We start from the raw sequence: 22,331 nt of genomic DNA, 5'->3' as shown, positions 1-22,331 counted from the left end.
CTGAGTCAACAAAGGCATTTATGAAAGGTTAACCCATGAACACACATCACTGTCTGTAAAGGTCTTTCTATAAATTCATTATCTATAAATGACGAAGGAATGAGTATGTGTGTGTGTGTGTGTGTGTGTGTGTGTGTGTGTGTGCTTAGTGTAGCATAGATATTATTACTTCCCTGATATTTCATATGGATGTATGCTTGTGTATGTGAGTAGACATTAAAATGTAAAATAATACATAAGGAATCATCAGAGTTATGCGGGAGAGTGAGATACAGGCAAAGCGAGAGCAGCTTCACGGTCCGAACCTTCTACGCAGCACACAACAACACGGACAGCACGCGGTCAGCAGAAAGCAAATGCAGGTTGGCAGTGACGCATGCATGCGGCTACATCTCAAGATCACAGCACACACACCCGACCCGCTCGAGAGAGAAGGGACAGACGGCTGGGGCACTGCTTACGGTAATGATCTGTTCATACACACACACACACAAGTCTCTGGACACACAGAAAAGAAACAAAAAAAAGGTTGGTTGTCTTAATGCCAGCAGCAGGCTGCAGACACCCCAACGAGTGGAAAGGGGTGGGGGGGTGTGGTGTAATAACAAGCGCTGACGCACGACGCCACGCAGTTGAGTAATAACACTACCAGTCAGGAATCTCCCTTTGTGCAAGTTCGCATGAAGGGCTGAAAAGAAGAGCCTTGTGATGTTAGCAAGGTGCGACTTACAAATGTCCCTTTGCATCCAGCTTCGCTTATCGCGCTGAGCATCAGTTCAGAAGAAGCAACGGGCGTAATGTCTAAGAGCGTTTGTTCATTTCCTGCACTGTTCAATCAAGATCTGGGGGCAGCAGAAGGTGGCAGATCAAAACGCAAGCCATGGAACAACGGACCCGCAGACACGGCGGCCATGTCTGGTTACATTACAAGAGTTTCACCACACCACAAGCCATAATTAATCACTAAATTGTCTGATTTTTTTAAAACGCTGTCTTAAGTCTACAGTTTACTAAATAATAAATCCAATTCCCTTTTCCGCTCTCGGTTTATCGTAGCACTTTAAGTTCATCATCATAATTTGTCTGTCTTTAATTCATGATGTATATATAAAGAGAAGTGTTTGCTGGCCAGAGCACAGGATATTTTATTCCATTAAGCAAAATCACAAGGGAAAAAAATCTACATGGTTATGACAATACTGGCAGACATGGACGCAGATTATTGCCAATTTTGCCTCATTAGTAGCGCATTACTGGCACCAGTCACTCTAAATGATTCTGTAGTTTGTGTAGAAGGGAAGCAGGCCATACTTCTCTGCTGTTTATGTCTAGCAGAGCTTAAATAGGTCAGTGATATGGAATGCCGCATCCTTGTCTGTGCCACACAATAACCATTAGGCTTTCCCAAACATGATGTAATGAAATGACAATGCCTTATACCTTCATATCCCTGTTGTATTTTCTGTCTCTGAAACCAGTTTCTCATGCAGATACAATTTGTATTAATAAATCTAGTTTAGATATGAGAGCAGGTACAATCACCCAGTGGATACCGCTCACCTGTGCCACATGTGCCTTTTTCCATCCTGGGAAAACACTCCAGATCAACTAGAGGCATAGTGACCAGGTCAGCCTCGGTATAACACATAAGTTATGCCAAACAAGGTCCATTAAAACTGGCTGTGTGTGTGTGTGTGTGTGCTGGAGAGATCCCAGCATAACAGTGATGCTGCCTAAAAGAAAGGTATTGGATGGGTTAACAGGTGAAGGGAAATGGCAATAAAATGGACCATCACATCATCACTCAGTTCCGAGTGTGTTTGTGTGTTTGTGTGTGTGTGTGTGTGTGTACACTGCTGCCAGTGTCTCTCAGTAAACAGCCTCTGCCACATGTTTATTGGCAATTACAGTAGAAGGTCACACATCAACAGGGAGACCGAATTCCAGGAAAAAAAGGCAAACGGGTCTTATGTAACCTCTGCCCAAGCACTGGCACGTACCCGAGAATTGTGCAGTGTACAGGAAGGAAATTGGGACAAGGCCACACACACACACCCACACACACACACACACACACACTGATCTATGAACATATCTACCCCTACTGGGCACCAACGGCACTACAGAGGCAGAGGGCACACACACAGCCACGGGGACAGGATTACCCCGACGACAAGTAAAAGAGAAAGAAAGGGGGATGTGATAGTTTCACAATGATTGTAATCAGCTGGCAAAGATCCCGCCTAACACACACCTGCACAGAACATGGTCTCGCCCTCCTCGGCCTCATTATGTAACCCTGATGCTCAGAAGTTCAAGAGTGGAAACGCACAGCCGACCTAAATCTGCATTATTATCCCAATTCATCTCACACACACACACACACACACACACACACACAGCCTCCAGTGTGCGTGTTTGTACAGAGATGAGTGGACAGCCTCGATGACAACAGCGGCAGGGAAAATGAGATAATAAACTGTGTGTGTGTGTGTGTGTGTGTTCATGCAAAAAACACAGACACAAACAGAGATAAGATAATAAGCAAGGGTTTGGTCATTTCCTTTGAGACTAATCAGAATTCAGCTTCAACGGAGCATCTTCAAGCCTCTATTCATCTGCGTCTATTTTTAACTTCTTGGAGATTAGCAAAATTTGATTAGCGAGAAAGCTTCGGGGCTAAAAGCGTATAGGAACGAAAGAGGAAGATAACAGGTTCCTTTCTTCTGTTTCTAAATCTTATTTAAGTCTGAACATAAATTACGCTTCTCTTTTGAACTTTGAACAAAAACCTATCAGAAACATCAGAATGATCGGAATGATCATGGAGGATCGTGGAGGATCGTGGAGGATCATGGAGGATCCTTGACTTCAGAGCAGAGAGAAATGGGAAGAAGGAGCGACGTTCGCTTTTAAAACGTTTTCAGAATTCAGAACGCTTTTAAAATTGTGTTCAGGTTCATTGCGCTGCTGATTTGCCTAAACGCTTTACTCACACACAAGAACGCGCGGAAAGTGGGGAAAAATGAGGAAAAGGAAAAATTTCTTATTCTCTCTCTCTCTCTCACCTATCGTTTGAGAAAGTGATCAACAAGTTTAGTTTAGTTTAGGAGAAGTTCAACTGAACTGGTGGAAAAAATGAATCTTGTACAGGAATCCTGAATATCTTTAATCTGTACAACTTTTTCATATTAAGTGGGAAATTTACAACAATACAAGAGAAAATGTAGAAAGGCAAAACCTAATTCTTTTAATTCTAAATGTCAAACATTTGTGAACCTTTTGTGATGTGCAAAACCTCCAGGAGATAATCCTCATCAGTGTTTTCAGCAGCAGCTGGGATTCTCTTCAGGTCGGCAAACAAAGATGAGAAAACCTAAATCTAATGTGTGTCAATAAAATGGAACGATTCCAGTATTTCCCTCCCTCCTGGTTGACTGGAATAAAAAAGATAACGGATGATCATTTTTGGACATTTTCTGGACTAATGTGAGCAGCTTCTGGACATGAATTCCTCTTAATTAATACACACTAACATTCTACATATGCTGCATCCGCATCACACAACTGACTGTACATAACTGCAGAAAGGACCTTCTTCATAATCCCACTCTACGGTGTTTAGAATCATTTATAATCCCACTCTGGTGTTTAGAATCATTTATAATCCCACTCTGATGTTTAGAATCATTTATAATCCCACTCTCTGGTGTTTAGAATCATTTATAATCCCACTCTGGTGTTTAGAATCATTTATAATCCCACTCTGGTGTTTAGAATCATTTATAATCCCACTCTGGTGTTTAGAATCATTTATAATCCCACTCTGGTGTTTAGAATCATTTATAATCCCACTCTCTGGTGTTTAGAATCATTTATAATCCCACTCTCTGGTGTTTAGAATCATTTATAATCCCACTCTCTGATGTTTAGAATCATTTATAATCTCACTCTCTGATGTTTAGAATCATTTATAATCCCACTCTCTGATGTTTAGAATCATTTATAATCTCACTCTCTGGTGTTTAGAATCATTTATAATCCCACTCTCTGATGTTTAGAATCATTTATAATCCCACTCTCTGATGTTTAGAATCATTTATAATCCCACTCTCTGATGTTTAGAATCATTTATAATCCCACTCTCTGATGTTTAGAATCATTTATAATCCCACTCTCTGATGTTTAGAATCATTTATAATCCCACTCTCTGATGTTTAGAATCATTTATAATCCCACTCTCTGATGTTTAGAATCATTTATAATCTCACTCTCTGATGTTTAGAATCATTTATAATCCCACTCTCTGATGTTTAGAATCATTTATAATCCCACTCTCTGATGTTTAGAATCATTTATAATCCCACTCTCTGATGTTTAGAATCATTTATAATCCCACTCTCTGGTGGTTAGAATCATTTATAATCCCACTCTCTGATGTTTAGAATCATTTATAATCCCACTCTCTGATGTTTAGAATCATTTATAATCCCACTCTCTGATGTTTAGAATCATTTATAATCCCACTCTCTGATGTTTAGAATCATTTATAATCCCACTCTCTGATGTTTAGAATCATTTATAATCCCACTCTCTGATGTTTAGAATCATTTATAATCCCACTCTCTGGTGTTTAGAATCATTTATAATCCCGCTCTCTGATGTTTAGAATCATTTATAATCCCGCTCTCTGGTGTTTAGAATCATTTATAATCCCACTCTCTGGTGTTTAGAATCATTTATAATCCCACTCTCTGGTGTTTAGAATCATTTATAATCCCACTCTCTGGTGTTTAGAATCATTTATAATCCCACTCTCTGGTGTTTAGAATCATTTATAATCCCGCTCTCTGATGTTTAGAATCATTTATAATCCCACTCTCTGATGTTTAGAATCATTTATAATCCCACTCTCTGGTGTTTAGAATCATTTATAATCCCGCTCTCTGGTGTTTAGAATCATTTATAATCCCACTCTCTGATGTTTAGAATCATTTATAATCCCACTCTCTGGTGTTTAGAATCATTTATAATCCCGCTCTCTGGTGTTTAGAATCATTTATAATCCCACTCTCTGGTGTTTAGAATCATTTATAATCCCGCTCTCTGATGTTTAGAATCATTTATAATCCCACTCTCTGATGTTTAGAATCATTTATAATCCCACTCTCTGATGTTTAGAATCATTTATAATCCCGCTCTCTGGTGTTTAGAATCATTTATAATCCCACTCTCTGATGTTTAGAATCATTTATAATCCCACTCTCTAGTGTTTAGAATCATTTATAACCTCTAGGACTTTGTGCACTGTGTTTCTTTTTCTTATGTTCTGTAAAGCTGCTTTGAGACAACGCTCATTGTTCAAAAAAATTGAATTGAAAATTGAACGAATCTAATCTGTGTCTTGAATTATACGAATAAATCTACTCTAGAAAGCCAGAAGTCTCAGCTGGCAGAAGTTTCGTCCAATCGCAGTAAAGGTCATGTTCAATCATTTAAAAGAAGCACTTAACAGAAATAACCTGTACCGAGACGTAAACGAGAGTAACCGTATTCATCAGCGCATTTCTTTCTCGTTAGCGCTAAAGCTCATTTCTCCTCACATCTCCGCCTCTCCTGTACTGTAAAGACCCGACACGTCGTGTACGCACAATTCACGACGGCCTTTAGATGGGAGTGGATTTAGCTAAAACAGCACTTCTGCTCCGTCTCCAGAGCCACGGCGAAGTCTCTCTGATGGAAACTTTGGTTCGAGTGCGCTTTATGAAACGTGGCCCCTGAGAAGGGATCCATGACTGCGGCGGAAAAACTTGCAGAAAAGTGCGAACATGTGAGCGCTACCGTCGACTCCGCTACGAAATCGTACCACTAAGGTCATGTACTTTATATCACATTTCACCCAGAAAGTGTTTGCACACTAACGCCCACATACAACTTCCTCTTTGTGTAGATAAAATATGCTCCTCATAAAACACACACACACACACACACAATCATGTGTGGGAGCAGCACTGGCTCATTTTAACATCTTAATCATATAAATCTATAAAACATTTGGTCGTGGTAAATCACAATAATGCTGCGCCAATGCCAGAACAGATGATTATAGGAACTTAGGAACACACACGGCAAATATATTCATTCACGTAGCTGTGTAGATATTTTCACAATATTTAAGTCTTAAGTAATAAAACTGCAAAATGTTATGATACTTTATTTAAAGTCTATAAATAATTTATTAAGCTGTGTGCTAATTGGATTATTTATGAGCGTTTTGCTAACTCAACACCCTTTACTCATAGGTCACGTAGAATGCACTGTTATTTTTAGTGTCTTGCGTGTGTTACTGTGAGCAACAACAACTCTAAGTGTAACATACATATAATGCAACCTAAATTACATTAAATAAGAGCGTATTGTAAGAATTTTCCGAATCTTGATTATTTTCTAGCTGGTTGTTATTCCCACACCGTAACTGGTTTCGTACTGGAAATATCTTCTTTACAGTGATCCCAGTTTGTTGAGCAAGCTTTAAAAAAATAGAATGAGGAGCTCGGCGACATGGCGAGTTGGATGTCACGTAAATTATGAACCTTTAAACTGTCTGCGTATCAACACCCACAAAAAAGACTCCACTTCCTCTTATGAGTAGACAAAATAAAAAACATTAACACCTTCAGGCAGCAAAGACATGAGACTCGGCCACAAACCCATTCACAGGTAGCATGCCGGTAAGTGACACGGATGTGAGCGCACACACACACGCACGCGCGCGCACACACACACACACACACACACCCTTCAACAAGTCTGCAATCTTTCTTAAGCCATCTTCAAAGGGGTTTTTCTATGAACTGTCTGAGTTCAAGTGACTATTTCTGACCGACGCCTTCAGCAAAGCAAAACCCTAGCTTTCCCAATAAAAGGCAGGATTTTTGTAAATCTCTTCTTTTCACTACAATTTCACCAGATTGTCAGTGTTTCTGATGTTTTCCATATCATTGTGGAGAAGTGAAATCACACACACACACACACACACACACACGCACACACGCACGCACGCACGCATAAACACACTCTGGCTATGACTGAGTTTCATTCTCAGAAGTTTAAAAAAGTTAAATACCTGACACCTCAAACTCTCTCACACACACACACACACACACACACACACACACACAGATTTATATCGGATTAAATCTATGTGCATGAGCTTGAAGTGCATCCTTCAAGCATCATTTTATAGTTTAAAAAATGCTACAAACTAAGGATGTAACAGAGATGCGATTGTGATGTTTTGTTGCTCAGAGAAAAAGACTCCTAACAGATGTTACTTTAGTGGTTACTTCAATGGTCTAGTGGGGAAATCTAGCAAAGAGTGTATGCACACACACACACACACACACACAATAACATTTTACTCCAACCCACAAACACGCGCACATACACACACGAGCACACACATATAAGAAAGAGACAAAAAGGAGACAAGTTTGTGGTGAGAACCTAAACAAACAAAAAAAACCCCACTAGACTGAAAGCACAAGAGTGGAAGGAGGAGAGCTACAGCATGCTAGCAAGAAGCGGAGGACAAAGAATGAAGGGGGAAAAAGAGACTAAGAGATCAACCTCAGCCACATCCAGCTCATCGTCAAAGGCAATCAGCTGCAAGAGAAAAACACAAGCCTGGGGTTAGTGGGGGAAAAGATGCAGAATCAAACCCGAATGCACACACACACACACACACACTCACACACACACCCTCAGGGGTGAAGGGGTCATTAGTTAGGCAATTTAAAAAGCATAGAGCAATAAATCCTAAAGTAAGTGTTTGATCTAGAGAGGAAAGGGTATATCACTAAGCAAGCCCAGCAGAAAGCGCACACTCTCTCTCTCTCTCTCTCTCTCTCTCTCTCTCTCTCCGATAAACCCAGCGCTCTCACTAAGCTAGCTGAAACGGTACACGTTCTACACATTTCAGTGAGCTGAGTAAACGCTTGTTGCTGTGTGCGAGTCTCAGCTTTAGCCTTCAGTGTGGTAGCGCGAGAGCTCTCACACACTGCCTCACTGCCTTATCTCAGGCAGCTATCGCACTTTCATTTGCTACACGTTATAAAAAGAAATCCCAGAAGGAAAATGTCCGAGTAATTGAAATATTTTTTGTGCCGACTTGTTACTTTTGAACACAGGAATGCTAAGAAACAACAAAGCTTCGGAGTTTCCAGTTAAGCAGGAACCGATCCAGATCACCAATCAATCAATCAATCAATCAATCAATAAATAAATAAATAAACAAACTCATGACAGATCCTGGGATATAAGTACACTAACATTTAGGAGCAGAACAATCTGTTAAGAGAATCTAAGCTAGGATTGTGCACAACATTTTATTTTTAACAGTGTGGACAACAAAACTACCTACAGACTAAAGCTTAAAGGTTTTTGGTGGTTGATGTTAAACAGATTTTTGACTAGTTCTCTTGACTAACTCTTGATGTTTAGTATAATCTCTACAGTTCCCTCTAGTCACCTTTCACAAAAATGAGCAAAAGTTAATAAATAAAAAATAAGTAACACATGAAATAATTGCTATTTTGAACACAACCATTTCCCCAAAAACACATTATTTATTTATATTTACTTTTTTATTTTTATTTTTTTTATTTTTTATTAAACTGTACAAGTGGAGGCTATTTTTATTTATTTATTTTTTTTGCAAGGAACTACTGTTAAAAAGTTTCGACTTTCCTTCCACGGTAATAGATGCCGGGTATTTACGGGATTTCTTGATATTTTCTTTAATGTGTGCAACCTCATATTTCTACCACAGGCAAACAGGATAGGGTTACACACGCACAGGCAAGAACCGTACACGGCAAACAAGAAATGAAGACTAATAAACAATAAGGAAAGGAAATGAAAAAGGTCATCATTCTTTTTTTTTTTTCACGAGAAACAGCGTTGCTTCTGAAGAAGAAAATAAAAAGTAGCTTCTTTTAAAAAACAGCTTCTTTTATTTCTTGATAGGAAATATTACATGGTTGTGTATTAGGTTTGTTTAAGACATCACTTTTGCTCAGGTTTATGAAGGCCACTGTACGGCTTCCTAAAGCTCACAATTCTATATTCAGTCAATAAGTTTTATCACAAATTGTGGAAAGACACACATCACTTAACATGTTGCTACGCTGACTCGTAACGGTACAGTATATACACTATATTACCAAAAGTATTGGGACACCTCTTTAAATCATTGAATTCAGGTGTTGTTTTTCAGGGGTTGGGCTCGGCCCCTTAGTTCCAGTAAAAGGAACTCTTAATGCTTCAGCTTCATACCAAGACATTTTGGACAATTTCATGCTTTGTGTGAACAGTTTGGGGATGACCCCTTCCTGTTCCAACATGACTGCACACCAGTGACCAAAGCAAGGTCCATAAAGACATGGATGAGTGAGTTTGGTGTGGAGGAACTTGACTGTCCTGCACAGAATCCTGACCTCAACCCCATAGAACACCTTTGGGATGAATTAGAGAGGAGACTGCGAGCCAGACCTTCTCGTCCAACATCAGTGTCTGACCTCACAAATGCGCTTCTAGAGGAACGGTCAAAAATTCCCATAAACACACTCCTAAACCTTGTGGAAAGCCTTCCCAGAAGAGTTGAAGCTGTTCTAGCTGCAAAGGGCGGGACAACTCCATATTACATTCATGTGCATGTAAAGGCAGGCGTCCCAAAACTTTTGGCAATATAGTGTGTATGGATTGTGGAGCATGACGGTCACAAAAAAGAGATTTTGTTTCCCTATATATAACACACTGTTCTTCTCCAAAGCAGAGGAAGCTCCAACAGCAGCAGTGCTGGCCAGATATTAAGCCGCCATCATCACACTGAAATTAGTTTGCTAACCGCAGAATCTTGCTTGGTGATATAGCCTTTGGGTGTCTGAAACCCGTCTACCGGCTGGCTGCAGTGCTGAAGGATTTAGTGATTTATAGAGATGAGTGTTTAGTGGGTCATCTCAGTAAAAACATGACAACTTCTGAGTTGACTCAGACGGACCCCCTGCACAATGTGCTGTGAAACTGCGACCCTCCAGTAGCAGAGCTTTGACACACTTTCATCTAGACCAAGATGGCTGAGTAATATTAGTGTGAGGAGATTGAATCAGCCAAATAGGACAGATTATTAGTGATTAGAACATGCTGCTGGGGCACACTGAGTGTTAACAGTCTTAAAAAATGGGCTGACCCTGTAAAAAGGTAAACTGCTAGTGTAGGATTTGTTTTGTGCGTTGCAGGGAATGGTAACCCACAAACCCACATCAAAACTAATCTGATGCATCTGAAAAGCTGTCAGGAAGATAAGAAGGCAGAAGGGCAGAATCCAGTCGTGTTTGTACGCAGTGCATGTGTGTGTGTGTGTGTGCTTTACAGGAAACGTGTTTTAATAAGAAGAATTGGACTTTGTGCTGTTCACAAACACAGAGATGTTTTCTGTGCTTTTACCTTCTCTCCATAACCCCGGTCTTTGGTCATCATTTCCCTGAGAGTCTGAAGAACCTTAATGCACAAACGCTCCTCATTCTCCTCCAACAGCTGCTTAGTGTGTTTTATTAGCCTGGGAAATGGAGAGAGAGAGAGAGAGAGAGAGAGAGAGAGAGAGAGAGAGAGAGAGAGAAAGAGAGAGAGAGGGAGGGAGGGAGAGAGAGAGAGAGAGAGAGAGAGAAAGAGGGAGTGAGAGAGAGAGAGAGAAAGAGGGAGTGAGAGAGAGAGAGTGAGAGAGAGAGAGATTGATTGATTGATTAACATCACTTTATAAATAAATAAAATTGTTATTAAATTAAAACATTATGTAAATATGTTTACATTTGTGTTTTTTTTTTATCTCCCAGCTTTAATTATGTTCAATTAATCAAAAATCATCTTGAATCATAAGTCATGAGCACAGGCAGATAGGCGTGTCTCTCGTACTCTTATCCAAGTGCCTCACACACACACACACACACGCACATCAGTCCATGCTGCAATCTCACTCCATTCTACATGTTCATCCTACACACCTCTCCAGCATTTAATCCTATTAACACCCCCCCCACACACACACACACATATATATACACACACTTTTAATCCTGACAGAACACACAACACACCTCGACTAGAAAACCTCAGCTATGACGCAGACATTCACACACTCTCTCTCTCTCTCTCTCTCTCTCTCACACACACACACACACACACACACACACACACACATGCAACACACTGAGGACAGCTAGCGACAGGTCAATATTACACCCACTCCTACAGCTAATCTCATACTGGAAGGTCGAGCTCCAGAAGCTGCTCGTCAGCCACAAGTATACAGACAGGGTGAAAATTATTCTGGGAAATTATGACAGTCTTACTTGGAGATGAAGCCTCCACTCTCGCACTTCTTCCGAGCCTCCGTGTTCTCGGGGAAGAGCAGCTCAGGTCTGTGGAGGACGTCCACGAGGACGGAGAGCTCGGCCTGCACCAGGGGCCGTAAGCGGTCCTCCAGCGCAGAGACAATGTCCTGATAAAAACACACAGAGAGGGGACATATTGTTAATGGAATATAATACAAGCACTAGGAAAAAGATTCAATGACATTACATAAACATGAGGTTCCAGGGCAAGAAAACCATTCATGTGTTTATGTAAGATGTTTAAAAAATACTATTCTAAAGACATCAATGAAATATATTAAAAATAAAATTTAAAAAATACCAGGATGTATTAAACAGATATGATTTGGGGGCTCCACCTTATTAACTGAGCTAAAGAATAACACAATAGTAAGAGTGTGTGTGTGTGTGTGTGTGTGTGTTGTACTTGAACGAACTTCTGCATCCCAGTTATTCATGTTCCTGGAGACTGAGTTGAATTTTAACCACATTTGTCTCACACACTGACGTGTTAATGTTTTCTGTTACGCTTTTTCTATTATTATTATTATTACAGAATCCATACAAGGTGCTAAAAGAACTTACATTTAGCTTTAAGGAAGAATTAGAGAACTTTGAGACAGCTCTTTATAGGAACAATTGAATTGGTTAGTATTAACAGTAGGGGTTGTATTAAATAAATACGTGACTAGAAAACGAGAACAGCTCGACGTCAACCGTGTCCAACGAGGACGTCTGGTTACTAATTTGGAATACCCTTAAAAAAAATACTTGAAACAGGAAGGAAGTTATTAAAGAAAATGATTTCAGACGTTTGATCACGCTGTGAACTTGACTCTGCTACAAAGGTATGAAGACGTATACGTATTAAATCCTGCAGCAGCCCTTGCACCCACACTAACACTCGACTATCCACTGGTCTAGCTGAATGAGAGGTGATGACCATATCTGCTGTGTAGTGCTTTAAATGTCCTGCTGTTTTATTTTGAACCCTGTGGCTGAGACCAGGAAAGTGCAGTTACGAGATCACAGTAGAGGGCTCGGGTCTAGTCTGAGTCCAATGACAGAGCCCTATGACATACAGCCTCCTACATCAAGACTGCAAAGAGAGGCTAGCGTGAATGTTGAAGGAAGGCTAGCGTGAATGTGATTAAGTGAAGCTGCACATCATATGACGACTCCCCCATAAACACTCACACGCTCTCTGTCTTTCTCCTTCTCTCTATCCCTTTCTCTCACACATACACAAACACACACACAGGGACACACCCAAAAAGCTTACTAAGTATGGAATGCGGGACAAGTTCAGGTACACACACAGACACACACACACACACACACACACACAGTGTATTTTCATTTCTTTAATACACACTCATGCATATGCTATGACTTCCTGTATAAAAAAAAAAAAAGGCAGGCTTACGAGAAGGGAGGTGCTCTGATCAGAAATCAGCTGCTCATCAGTGACACTGGTGGGGCCTCAAAAGGAAGTGGAAATGAAGTTAGGATAGCTACAGCTACTTGCTCTAGGGCCCAGAGGTGGCATCTTGGTGGGTCTGTGATTCAAACTCACAACCTTCCAATCAGAAACCCAACACCTTAACCACTGTCGCTATCAGTTCCTGTGGTATATATGAGTGTGGGCTGAATTTAAATATATTTATACCTAATGAGTGTCTGGATTCCTCTAAAAAATGTGTTTACTGGAAATAACAAGGGCGCTAAAAATGCTGAGAAGGTCAAGTGTAACCAATGACACCTCTGCTTCGTACCACTGTGTTAAAACAGAAAGAATGTTGTTGTGTCCTTCATCTCTGCAGCACACCTTTACTATACGGGAAGGTGGCAGTGTGTTTGTGTCTTTATGCACATGTGTGAATTAGGAATGTGTGTGTGTGTGTGTGTTGGATATGTATGGTATGTTTGTTATGAGTGTGTTTCAGCATGTTTCCTGTAGTAATGTTTGCCCTAGCTGTGATGACACTGGAAATCGATCAAACTTTGTCATGCATACAGTGCTGAGGAGACAAATATTTATCTTAATGAAAAAGTGATCCAAGCTCTAGGTTCCCAGGTGCTTTAACTAGGCTTAAGCAGAATAAGTATCAAACCCATCCCCCGTGCTGTGTCTCCGGTTCGAGTGTTGGTGTTTACCTGCAGCCTCTCGATGATGTTTCTGTAGTCTTTAGAAGCACCGATCGTGGAGTCTCGTCTGGAGGCATTCCGAGCCGACATCCTCCAATTCAAGATGGTCTTCTGGACGACGTTGTTAGATTTTACAAACAGGTTGTTCACCTGGCTGTCCAGGTCAACCGGAATGGCGATTGCCCGACTTTTAGCTGCGTGTGATGCAAAGAGTTTGTAAAGAAGTTGTTTGAAAGGCTTTAGAACAGATAGTCAATGAATTTTATGAACGAGGTCTGACGCTCACACGGGTCACAGCCCGAGACGGCCACTCTTACCCACGTCTGAGAGGACTTTGATACAGCTCTCCACTGACGCCTTCTGGGTGGGCGTTAGCCAGCTACAGTGGTACACCCGGAAAACACCCTGCAACAGCTGCACAAAAACCGGCTGACGAGTCTGGCATAGAGAAAACACAAAAATAAAACACATGGAAACATTCTGAAAGGAAACTCAGTGGTGGGGAAAGAACGGAAACCAATGAGCTGCATCTCTCAAAGTATTAACAACAATCTCTAACACTGTCTTGATTGCATTAGAGCCCCCTCACAAAACGCCGGAATCTTTAACTTTCCCATCACACAAACAGAACACCACTATATGACCAGAAGTTTGTGGACACCTAACCGTCAGATCCAGACCATCACATCCAACCTTGGCAAAACACGGAGCTTGCTTTGTGCACAGTCTGTGGTACTGTCATGCTTGGTGTAGCGCTCTTAGTTCCAGTGAAGGAAAAGTCTATTGCTACAGCGTTCAAAGACGTTCTAACTTTGTGGCATTGGTTTGCGAAAGAACCACACATGGGTGCGACGGTTAGATGTCCACATACTGTTGGCCATATAGCGATGTACAGTATGTACATGTGAAATAGCTTGTACAACAAAATAAGAAGTTCTGTGGGTTTATAAGATGTCTTCAGATTCCACAGTATGCTGAATTCATAACCTGTCTAAAACTGATTAATCATCACCGACAAACATTACACTAATGGAAGAAGAGGGGACGATAAAGTAACGAAAATCCAAAGGCTTTGTTAAAATTCTAAAAAAAAACACCGTCAGCTCTAGTGGGTCTGAAGGGTTATAACACAAATAAGAAAAAAATAAAAAGGTCCAAGCTCAGCGCTCCCCAGACAGGCTTACTAGAAATGTGACTAACAAAGGCAAGGATGTCACCACACTGTACTGTGCAATACTTCTGCTAGCTCTGCCCAGAAGGGAGGCCTGTAACAACAGAGAGCAGACGATGTCATCACACCTCACTTCAGGGAAAGGAGTGATGTCATTTATTGGTTGGAAGCGTTGTGGTGGTCCTTATAGGTATCAGACATCATTTTCTTTGCATTAACTTACAAACCACACAAGACACAACACTGGCTCTGATTCAAACCTTTCAACTCAATACCTGATGACCGGGGTTCCTGGATCAGCTTAGAAAAGAGACCTCCGTAAGAAAGCTTAACGTTTTCACTCGTGTGAGAGTTGTGCTTGAATGTCGGTCTGTAATAGAATTATTTCCTTGTGTAAATTTAGTCTTAATGTGTTTGAGGTAAGCCCAAATAAAAAAAAGCATTTTAATCAGTCTTGTTGACATCAATTTTTTAAATAATCTAGGAGATAATCAGTGTCATACTAGCTTCTCTTCACTGATAGCTATTTTAGCACCTCGTGCCAAACTACGGTGCTTACGAACTTACGAACAGCGCTTGCATAAAGTAACTGAAAAAATTCCTGACTGTGTTTCTGTTTAAGGTAAACTATGAAGCGTGCAAAAACAAAACACATTACAGCTATGTTTTACAGTTATAATTCTGTTAAGGCTTGAGAATATGCTGGCTATTTATTCAAGCGCTTTCCACTTTCATATGGGAATCAAAAAGCATTCAGTGGACCGAAAACCCTCCTGATCCCACGCCAAATAACTGAACAAAAACACGTCCCAGAGAAATCCTCATGTGCAGGAAACAGCTGTCCGCACATCTGGATTAAGTTCAATCCGGGGGAGTACCAAGACACGTACGGGTCTGAGCGTTAAGTCGCTGCGGGGTCAGTGTACAGGAGGGACGGTGGGTGGTGTTTATTAATGCCAGCATACCCAGGGGAGATGAGTACCCAGTAAATCCCCAAGTAAAGTGACAACATTTTCCAACAACAGTTAAGCCAGTCAATAATAGTTAGCTGATGACCTCTGACATCTGAGCATGCGCCCAGCCAAGAGAATACAGTGTGTCAGGACACATTTCTTCATGCACACACACACACACACACAAACAGTAAAACCATTTGGCTGCCATGCAAGACCTAACCGCACTGGTGGTATTGCGAAACAGTTATGTGGGAAGTCTGGATCTGTAGAATGGCTCACACAGAGGTCTGTGTGTGTGTGTGTGTGTGTGTGTGTGTGTGCTTGCACCGGCAGTGCAAGCAAGTGTAACCAATGACTGGCTTGACTGCTTTTGGAAAACTTTGCAATGCACAGTCTGAGTTCTTGGAAAGCTGTGACTCAATCCAAGCAGTCAGCCTTTTTCTAAAGAAATGTGTGCATGTGTGTGGTGTGCATGTGTGTGTGTGTGACGAAATTCAGTGGTGTGTGTGTGTGTGTGTGTGTGTGTGTGTGTGTGTGTGTGTGTGTGGTAGATCTGAGATATGTAAAGGAACACCAGGATGTGTGGTGGGAGGAGAACGGGTTACGGGTACTTACATACATGTGACGTGCAATCTAGATGGGGAGGGGGATCAGAATGATCAAAAATATGCTGCATCTTTTATTGAACAAAGTTAAGATTTCAGCAAACAAATGAAAATGTTACACTTAGATATTTACTGTAAAACAGGAACCACACTTCAAGCCTCATGGCAAATATGATAAGGAAGTAAAGATAGTTTTTAAAATGTGATTTTTGTGTCTGACTAAACAGAAAGTAAAGCCTCGGGTCGATACAGAATGGCCTGTCAATGATTACCTGTAAACTAGTGCTCTGATCGGAAAAAGGGGAGCTGAAGAAAGTGGTGACGATGCTCATGACCGTCTCAGTGACATAGCGCTCCAATGTGGAGTCGGCGTGCTTGCGGTCGCTCGTGTTGTTGCAGACCTGTGAGCCGTAAATAACAACAACAAAAAAATGGTGCAGAAATTAACACAATGCGTAGGCCACGCTGAGTAAAGTCAGTACATGGCTCTGATTCACCCTTCCTGTGTCAGCAATAGCAGCACAATGATGCAAACTTCATACAAATCAACATGGATGACTTCAGCTTCGCACTAGAATGAAGCCTGGGTCGAAGATTTAAAGTAAAATTATATCTAGGATCGGTTAACCCTACACATCCCTAGGTTGCTAAGTACATTTAAACACAGCGCAAATTAGTGGCCACCCTTCCTGTTTTTCTCTTTTGCACTTTAAATAACCCCTCCAAATCTCTATTTCAATCTTGTATGTGACAAAATACAGATTCAAGGTTCAGAAGCTGTTTCAGAGGTGATTACCCTGCATATATCAACCAGGAAGTTCTCAAAGAGCTTCCACATGTGGTTGCTTGTGTAGATCTCCTTCATCTCCACCTCTGTGTCTACATAGCAGTGGTTTAGGAAGTCGATATATGCAATCTTCACCTGAGGACACACAAAACGATTACTGGAAATATCGGGTTTAAATGTCCTTAAACCCTAATCAATTTATTTAGATACAAAAAAAATATTCAGATTCAGGAATAAACACATTATTATATTTATACACAGATCAGGCATAACGTTATGACCACTGACAGGTGAAGTGAATAAGACTGATGATCTCCTCATCATGGCCCCTGTTAGTGGGTGGGATATATTAGGCAGCAAGTCAACATTTTGTCCTCAAAGTTGATGTGTTAGAAGCAGGAAAAATGGACAAGCGTAAGGATTTGAGCGAGTTTGACGAAGGGACGAACTGCGATGGCTAGACCACTGGATCAGAGCATCTCCAAAACTGCAGCTCTTGTGGGGTGTTCCCGGTCTGCAGTGGTCAGTATCTATCAAAAGTGGTCCAAGGAAGGAACAGTGGTGAACCGGCGACAAGGTCATGGGTGGACAAGGCTCATTGAGTCACGTGGGGAGTGAAGGCTGGCCCGTGTGATCCGATCCAACAGACGAGATGCTGTTGCTCAGATTGCTGAAGAAGTTAATGCTGGTTCTGATAGAAAAGGGTCAGAATACACAGTGCAGGACGGGTCAGGGCTGTTCAAGCAGCAAAAGGGGGACCAACACAATATTAGGCAGGTGGTCATAATGTTATGTATGATCGGTGAATTTTTGTTTGTTTGCTCGTCTGCTCCAGCTTGTCAAAAACAAGCTGGAGTAGACCGAAAACATGGCGGACCATCTGACCTCAGGGATGCAGTCCTCATGGGTGACGACACGGACGATGTCATCCAGAGGCAGCAGCGAGTTGCACTTGATCTCGGTGTAGACGTTTTTGCCCTCGGTGCACACGGCTAGCAGCTCCACCAAGTGGATGTGGTACATAAGTGGACTGTTCTCGTCCATCCTGTCTCGCTCCGAACGCATCATCTGCACCAGTGTCTGGAAGGAGGCTCGGTCGTTGTAGAACACCAACACGTCCTCTCCGGCATTCACCAGCTACAACGAGGAGGACGGGCAGACACGGATAAAGAAGGGGAGCATTAAGCTTGAAAAGATTCATCCGACTGAGTACCCATAACCCACCTCTGCCATCACGATATCCTGGCACTTCTTGATGAACTTGTTCTCGGCCTTGACGATGGTCTGAAGGAACTTGAGGTACTGGACGTGGCGGCCGTGTGTTTCGATGCAGTGCACGAAGTGCTGCACTACGCGGTCGTTGATCTCGCTGCACAGCTGGAAGTTATTCATGAAGATGTGCTGCATGGTGACGGCCTCTAGGATCTACAGAGAGCAGGGTCAGAGATAAACAACTGGTGCTGCTGTTCACTGAGAGGTAAGAATGGATTAAACACCCAATATAGTGTACATAGAGGGCTAAGACTGTGAGACGCTAGACCATGAGACTTTTCAGGGGTTAAAAATGAATGTTGCATATTCAGCAAATTATCTATAAATTAGCTTGAAAGGTCTTCAGGTAACACACTCAGTATCTCAGCTACACATCACAATATTTTTGTATCAGAGATTCATTTGTCATGGTAAAGCATTTCACTGGAAATTACCAGAAGGTCTTATCTACTTTATCAGGCTTATCAAGACATGCCCTAGATGCTAGATAACCCATGAGTTCCCCATGAAAGGACTTTTTTCCATCCACCCCAGATGTTCACTGCCATTCACTCACCCCTGGATTGAGAAAGAGGTTAATGTGCTTGTGGAGCAGGGCTTGGTTCTGCTGGTTCCCAGCACAGAAGTTCTGCAGGAACTCGTGAGCCAGTTTCATGATCTCCTGCATTCTAACATCCTCACCCTGGGAAAACCAAGCAGGTTTATTACTTTATTACTTTAACTTTAGGTTATTACTGCATTCAGTTGTTGTTTTTTTTGTTATCTTTTACACCAAGAGGGTCCTAACAGACCCCTTCATTTTCAAAAGCAAACCTTACGAGATACCACAGATATGATGCGTCTTACTCTGTACAGCAGCAGATCTCACCACATCCTGAGACTCACTAGATACTTATGACAGCAGAACTTTCTCATAGGAAATCTCACCTTCTCATACGGGATCTGAAGTAGCTCGAGTACCACCGTGTGAGCTCCCATGTTCCTCAGCAGCCTCTGCTGCTGTTTCTTACTTTTCTTTCCCGATGCTCCCTCCTGTACGCACAACTTGCTGAGCCTTAATAGGATCTTCACAGAGCAAGAATGAAAAAGAAAGAGAGTGAGTTTTTCTCGTATGTGTTAAAGTTCGGTCTTCAGTTGGCATTCTGCGATTAGTCAACGACATTTTGACAAAATATCAACAGACAGGCGAACTGCAGTATGAGTAAGAGAGGATGAATAAGCACATGAGAAGCAACAACAATAAACAAGAGAGCTGTTCGGAAAAATGCCTTCGTGCCAATTTATTATCTTTACTTTTCAATGGAAGAGTTTAATTGGTGTTTGCTGGGCCATGATAGCATGTAACAACTACTTCACTACATAATGCTACTTCCTTGCATGGGTTTGCAGGTCTGTGTGTGTGTGAGAGAGTGAGTGACTATTGAAATAAGGCACATTTACCTCCTTGACAACCCTGTAATTATAGCTGCTTGTGCTCTCCGTTTTATTTTTCTCCGTGCCACTAGAGTCACCCTGCACAAAAAGTGAAAACAAAACAGTCCACTTTCAAACGCAGTAATTATTCAATCCAAACAGGAGTTAGCCGTGACAAAATCACCGACTTTATCTGGGTTGATAGAAAAAAAAATTAAAAATAAAATGAAGAAGAGTGGTGGTGTTTTTTTTTTGGAGGAAAATTGGAAAATAAAGTCATTTATATGATTGGGCTCAAACCTGAACCTTCCCAAAGTCGGAATACTGCTCCTGGATAAATATTTTATCACTTGTTACCCTGAGAAGTGTGAACATGATTCTAAACGACTCAATAATTTAACACAAACGTGATCAGATCTCTTCACAGTGAACCAATTGATATTTCACAGTAATGAATCCAATCTGATCCTTTATGCTCCCAAACACAGTTCACTTTCAGTTAAGGGTTAATTCTTGGGCTGGGTCTCGGGCATGAACGGATGACATTCCATTTTTGCGTAACCTTCTTTTTGTGGTCAGTCTCAGCAGGACCATCGCCTCCGTCCAGCACATCTTCCCCCTGGCGCTTGTACACCCACAACTCAGACTTCTCCACAATGGAGCGCAGCTGGTCCAGGTCAGACTTTATCTGTTTATAGTTATCAACATCCTGACTAGTCACTAGGAGCTGAACCTGGACATACAGAGAGAGAAAGAGAGAGAGAGAGAGAGAGAGAAAGAGAGAGAGAGAGAGAGAGAGAGGTAATAATGCAAGGAGGGAAATGGCAATTTGCGTTTTTAGAAACTAAGAAAAGGGGAAAGGGAAAGTGTTGCATGTGAGTGTTTTATTTAGACAGTTACTGAGCCAACGGTAACACAAAACCGCTCTGAAAAATGAGCGTGTGTGTGAGTGTGTGTGTGTGTGTGTGTGAGTGTGTGTGTGTGTGTGTGTGTGAGTGTGTAAGTGTGTGTGTGAGTGTGTGTACCTGCTTGAAAGCCATGAGCACTTCCTGTCTCTGGCTGAAGTGTCTGAAGAGTAGGTGTAAAGCCCCAGACACCAGAGGAGGGTAGTCATGCATGGTGAGGTGCAGAAGAACCCTTAGGAAAGTTCTGCCTCCGTGGTCATCAAGGTCGAGTGGTGTGTTTTCCTCGCTGAGTGGACAACAACAAAGAAGCTCTAGAGTACCAAGACAAAGAACTAAACATACTTTGAATATATAAAAAAAATTCAGATTTATGTTAGCTCATGGCATCTTCATACCTTGCACCAAAGATCCCCTCGGCCTGCTCTTCGATCTTCTCAAAATCTAGAGCTGTGTGAGGCAAAATGTTCAAGCAAATAAACAAAGTGGGAGAAACAAAACAAACAAACCAAAAAAACAACACTCTTAAGAGTTTAGCATGCGGTACAACTTCGTGCGGTTCAAGCTGTCACCTGGTATACTATTAAGACCATCCCCATTAGCGGTAGCTGTGGTAGTAGTAGCATTAGCACTAGTGTTACCATTAGCGTTAGGATTAGGCAGCGTTTCAGTCTGAGTGTTGCTTCCATCGAACTCTTTTTTAAAAATGCACAGCAAGCAGGAGATCCTGTAGTCCAGACGCACGTTCAGGATGAACTGGAGTGATAAAGACAAGAACCAGGCTTAATATTTATCTCCACTTATACACTCATCATGTAGAAAATGCCTTCCTACATGCTTTATATATAAACATTAAGGTCCGCAGTGAATGGACGCAATCAGGGGACTTGTTACCTGGAGGATCTCAATGATCTTTAGCTTGGTGTCCATCACCAGGATGTCCTCCTTCTCAGGCTCCGTCTGGGTCTTGCCCACCTCTCCGTCCGGGGGTGCTGTAGGGGTGGAGGGCAGAAAGCCGCCCCCCCTGAGCACAACCTGAGTCATCAGTTCCCCGACACCATGAATAGACCTCATAACGTTACTACCTGCTGAGATGGAGAGAGACGTCACTTTCAGTTAATGCCTTGTATTTATTAAGCCACTAGAAGATTTAAAGACACCTTTGTTCTCATCGCCTTTCTCCATCTTGTTGATGGGATATATGGTGCTAACATGCACGCAGTCTAATATGGCGAGCAGGATCTTGGTCAGCCGCAGCAAGTCGCTGAAGCTGTAGAAGCCAAAATAGATGAGGTTCCGAGCGAGGTTCACAACCTGAGAGAGAAATCCAGACAGTAAGGTACACTCAAAAAAATTAAATAAATAAAAGTTGAGAAGACTGACTGTGTGGAAATGGGGAGCTTTTAGAAACTCGCCTCAAATGTGAGTTTGTTTTTCTCCTTGTCTGAGAAAGGAACATTCTGACAGACCACAACTCTCAGATAATTCTCCACAAACTCCATAGTTAGAGCGAAACGCTCCTTAATTTCATCTCTGGTGGTGCCGTCATTATCATAACTAAAAGATAAGGAAATGATAAAAATCAACCGAAAGCACACAATAAAGCTTTTCTTCAGCAGCAGCAAACAGCACTTGCACATTTTCCTAT

The 22,331-nt window shown here is 41.7% G+C and overlaps 1 protein-coding gene across 13 annotated transcripts in view; it reads right to left on the bottom strand.

Annotated features, from left to right (window-relative positions):
• itpr1b (inositol 1,4,5-trisphosphate receptor, type 1b) overlaps nt 1-22,331 on the bottom strand; it is a 110,060-nt gene that overhangs the window by 52,968 nt on the left and 34,761 nt on the right. For 4 of the 13 annotated variants that reach the window (XM_058374110.1, XM_058374111.1, XM_058374114.1 and 1 more), the window contains exons 21-39: nt 22,099-22,240; nt 21,844-21,997; nt 21,578-21,768; nt 21,325-21,439; nt 21,082-21,133; nt 20,807-20,972; nt 20,344-20,514; nt 19,809-19,880; nt 19,296-19,433; nt 18,925-19,050; nt 18,321-18,521; nt 17,982-18,233; nt 17,106-17,231; nt 16,582-16,710; nt 13,895-14,015; nt 13,587-13,771; nt 11,409-11,557; nt 10,507-10,618; nt 7,630-7,665 (exon numbers count right to left, since the gene is read on the bottom strand). In XM_058374110.1, coding sequence (XP_058230093.1) covers nt 7,630-7,665; nt 10,507-10,618; nt 11,409-11,557; nt 13,587-13,771; nt 13,895-14,015; nt 16,582-16,710; nt 17,106-17,231; nt 17,982-18,233; nt 18,321-18,521; nt 18,925-19,050; nt 19,296-19,433; nt 19,809-19,880; nt 20,344-20,514; nt 20,807-20,972; nt 21,082-21,133; nt 21,325-21,439; nt 21,578-21,768; nt 21,844-21,997; nt 22,099-22,240 — 2,638 coding nt within the window. Of the gene's footprint in view, nt 1-7,629; nt 7,666-10,506; nt 10,619-11,408; nt 11,558-13,586; nt 13,772-13,894; nt 14,016-16,319; nt 16,338-16,581; nt 16,711-17,105; nt 17,232-17,981; nt 18,234-18,320; nt 18,522-18,924; nt 19,051-19,295; nt 19,434-19,808; nt 19,881-20,343; nt 20,515-20,806; nt 20,973-21,081; nt 21,134-21,255; nt 21,440-21,577; nt 21,772-21,843; nt 21,998-22,098; nt 22,241-22,331 lie in introns of all 13 variants that reach the window. The other 9 variants (XM_058374106.1, XM_058374108.1, XM_058374109.1 and 6 more) reach the window with 5 other exon arrangements.

The sequence above is a fragment of the Hemibagrus wyckioides genome, linkage group LG21 (genome assembly GCF_019097595.1).
Source record: "Hemibagrus wyckioides isolate EC202008001 linkage group LG21, SWU_Hwy_1.0, whole genome shotgun sequence".
Taxonomy (NCBI): domain Eukaryota; kingdom Metazoa; phylum Chordata; class Actinopteri; order Siluriformes; family Bagridae; genus Hemibagrus; species Hemibagrus wyckioides.
This window is presented reverse-complemented; position numbering and strand designations above follow the sequence as displayed.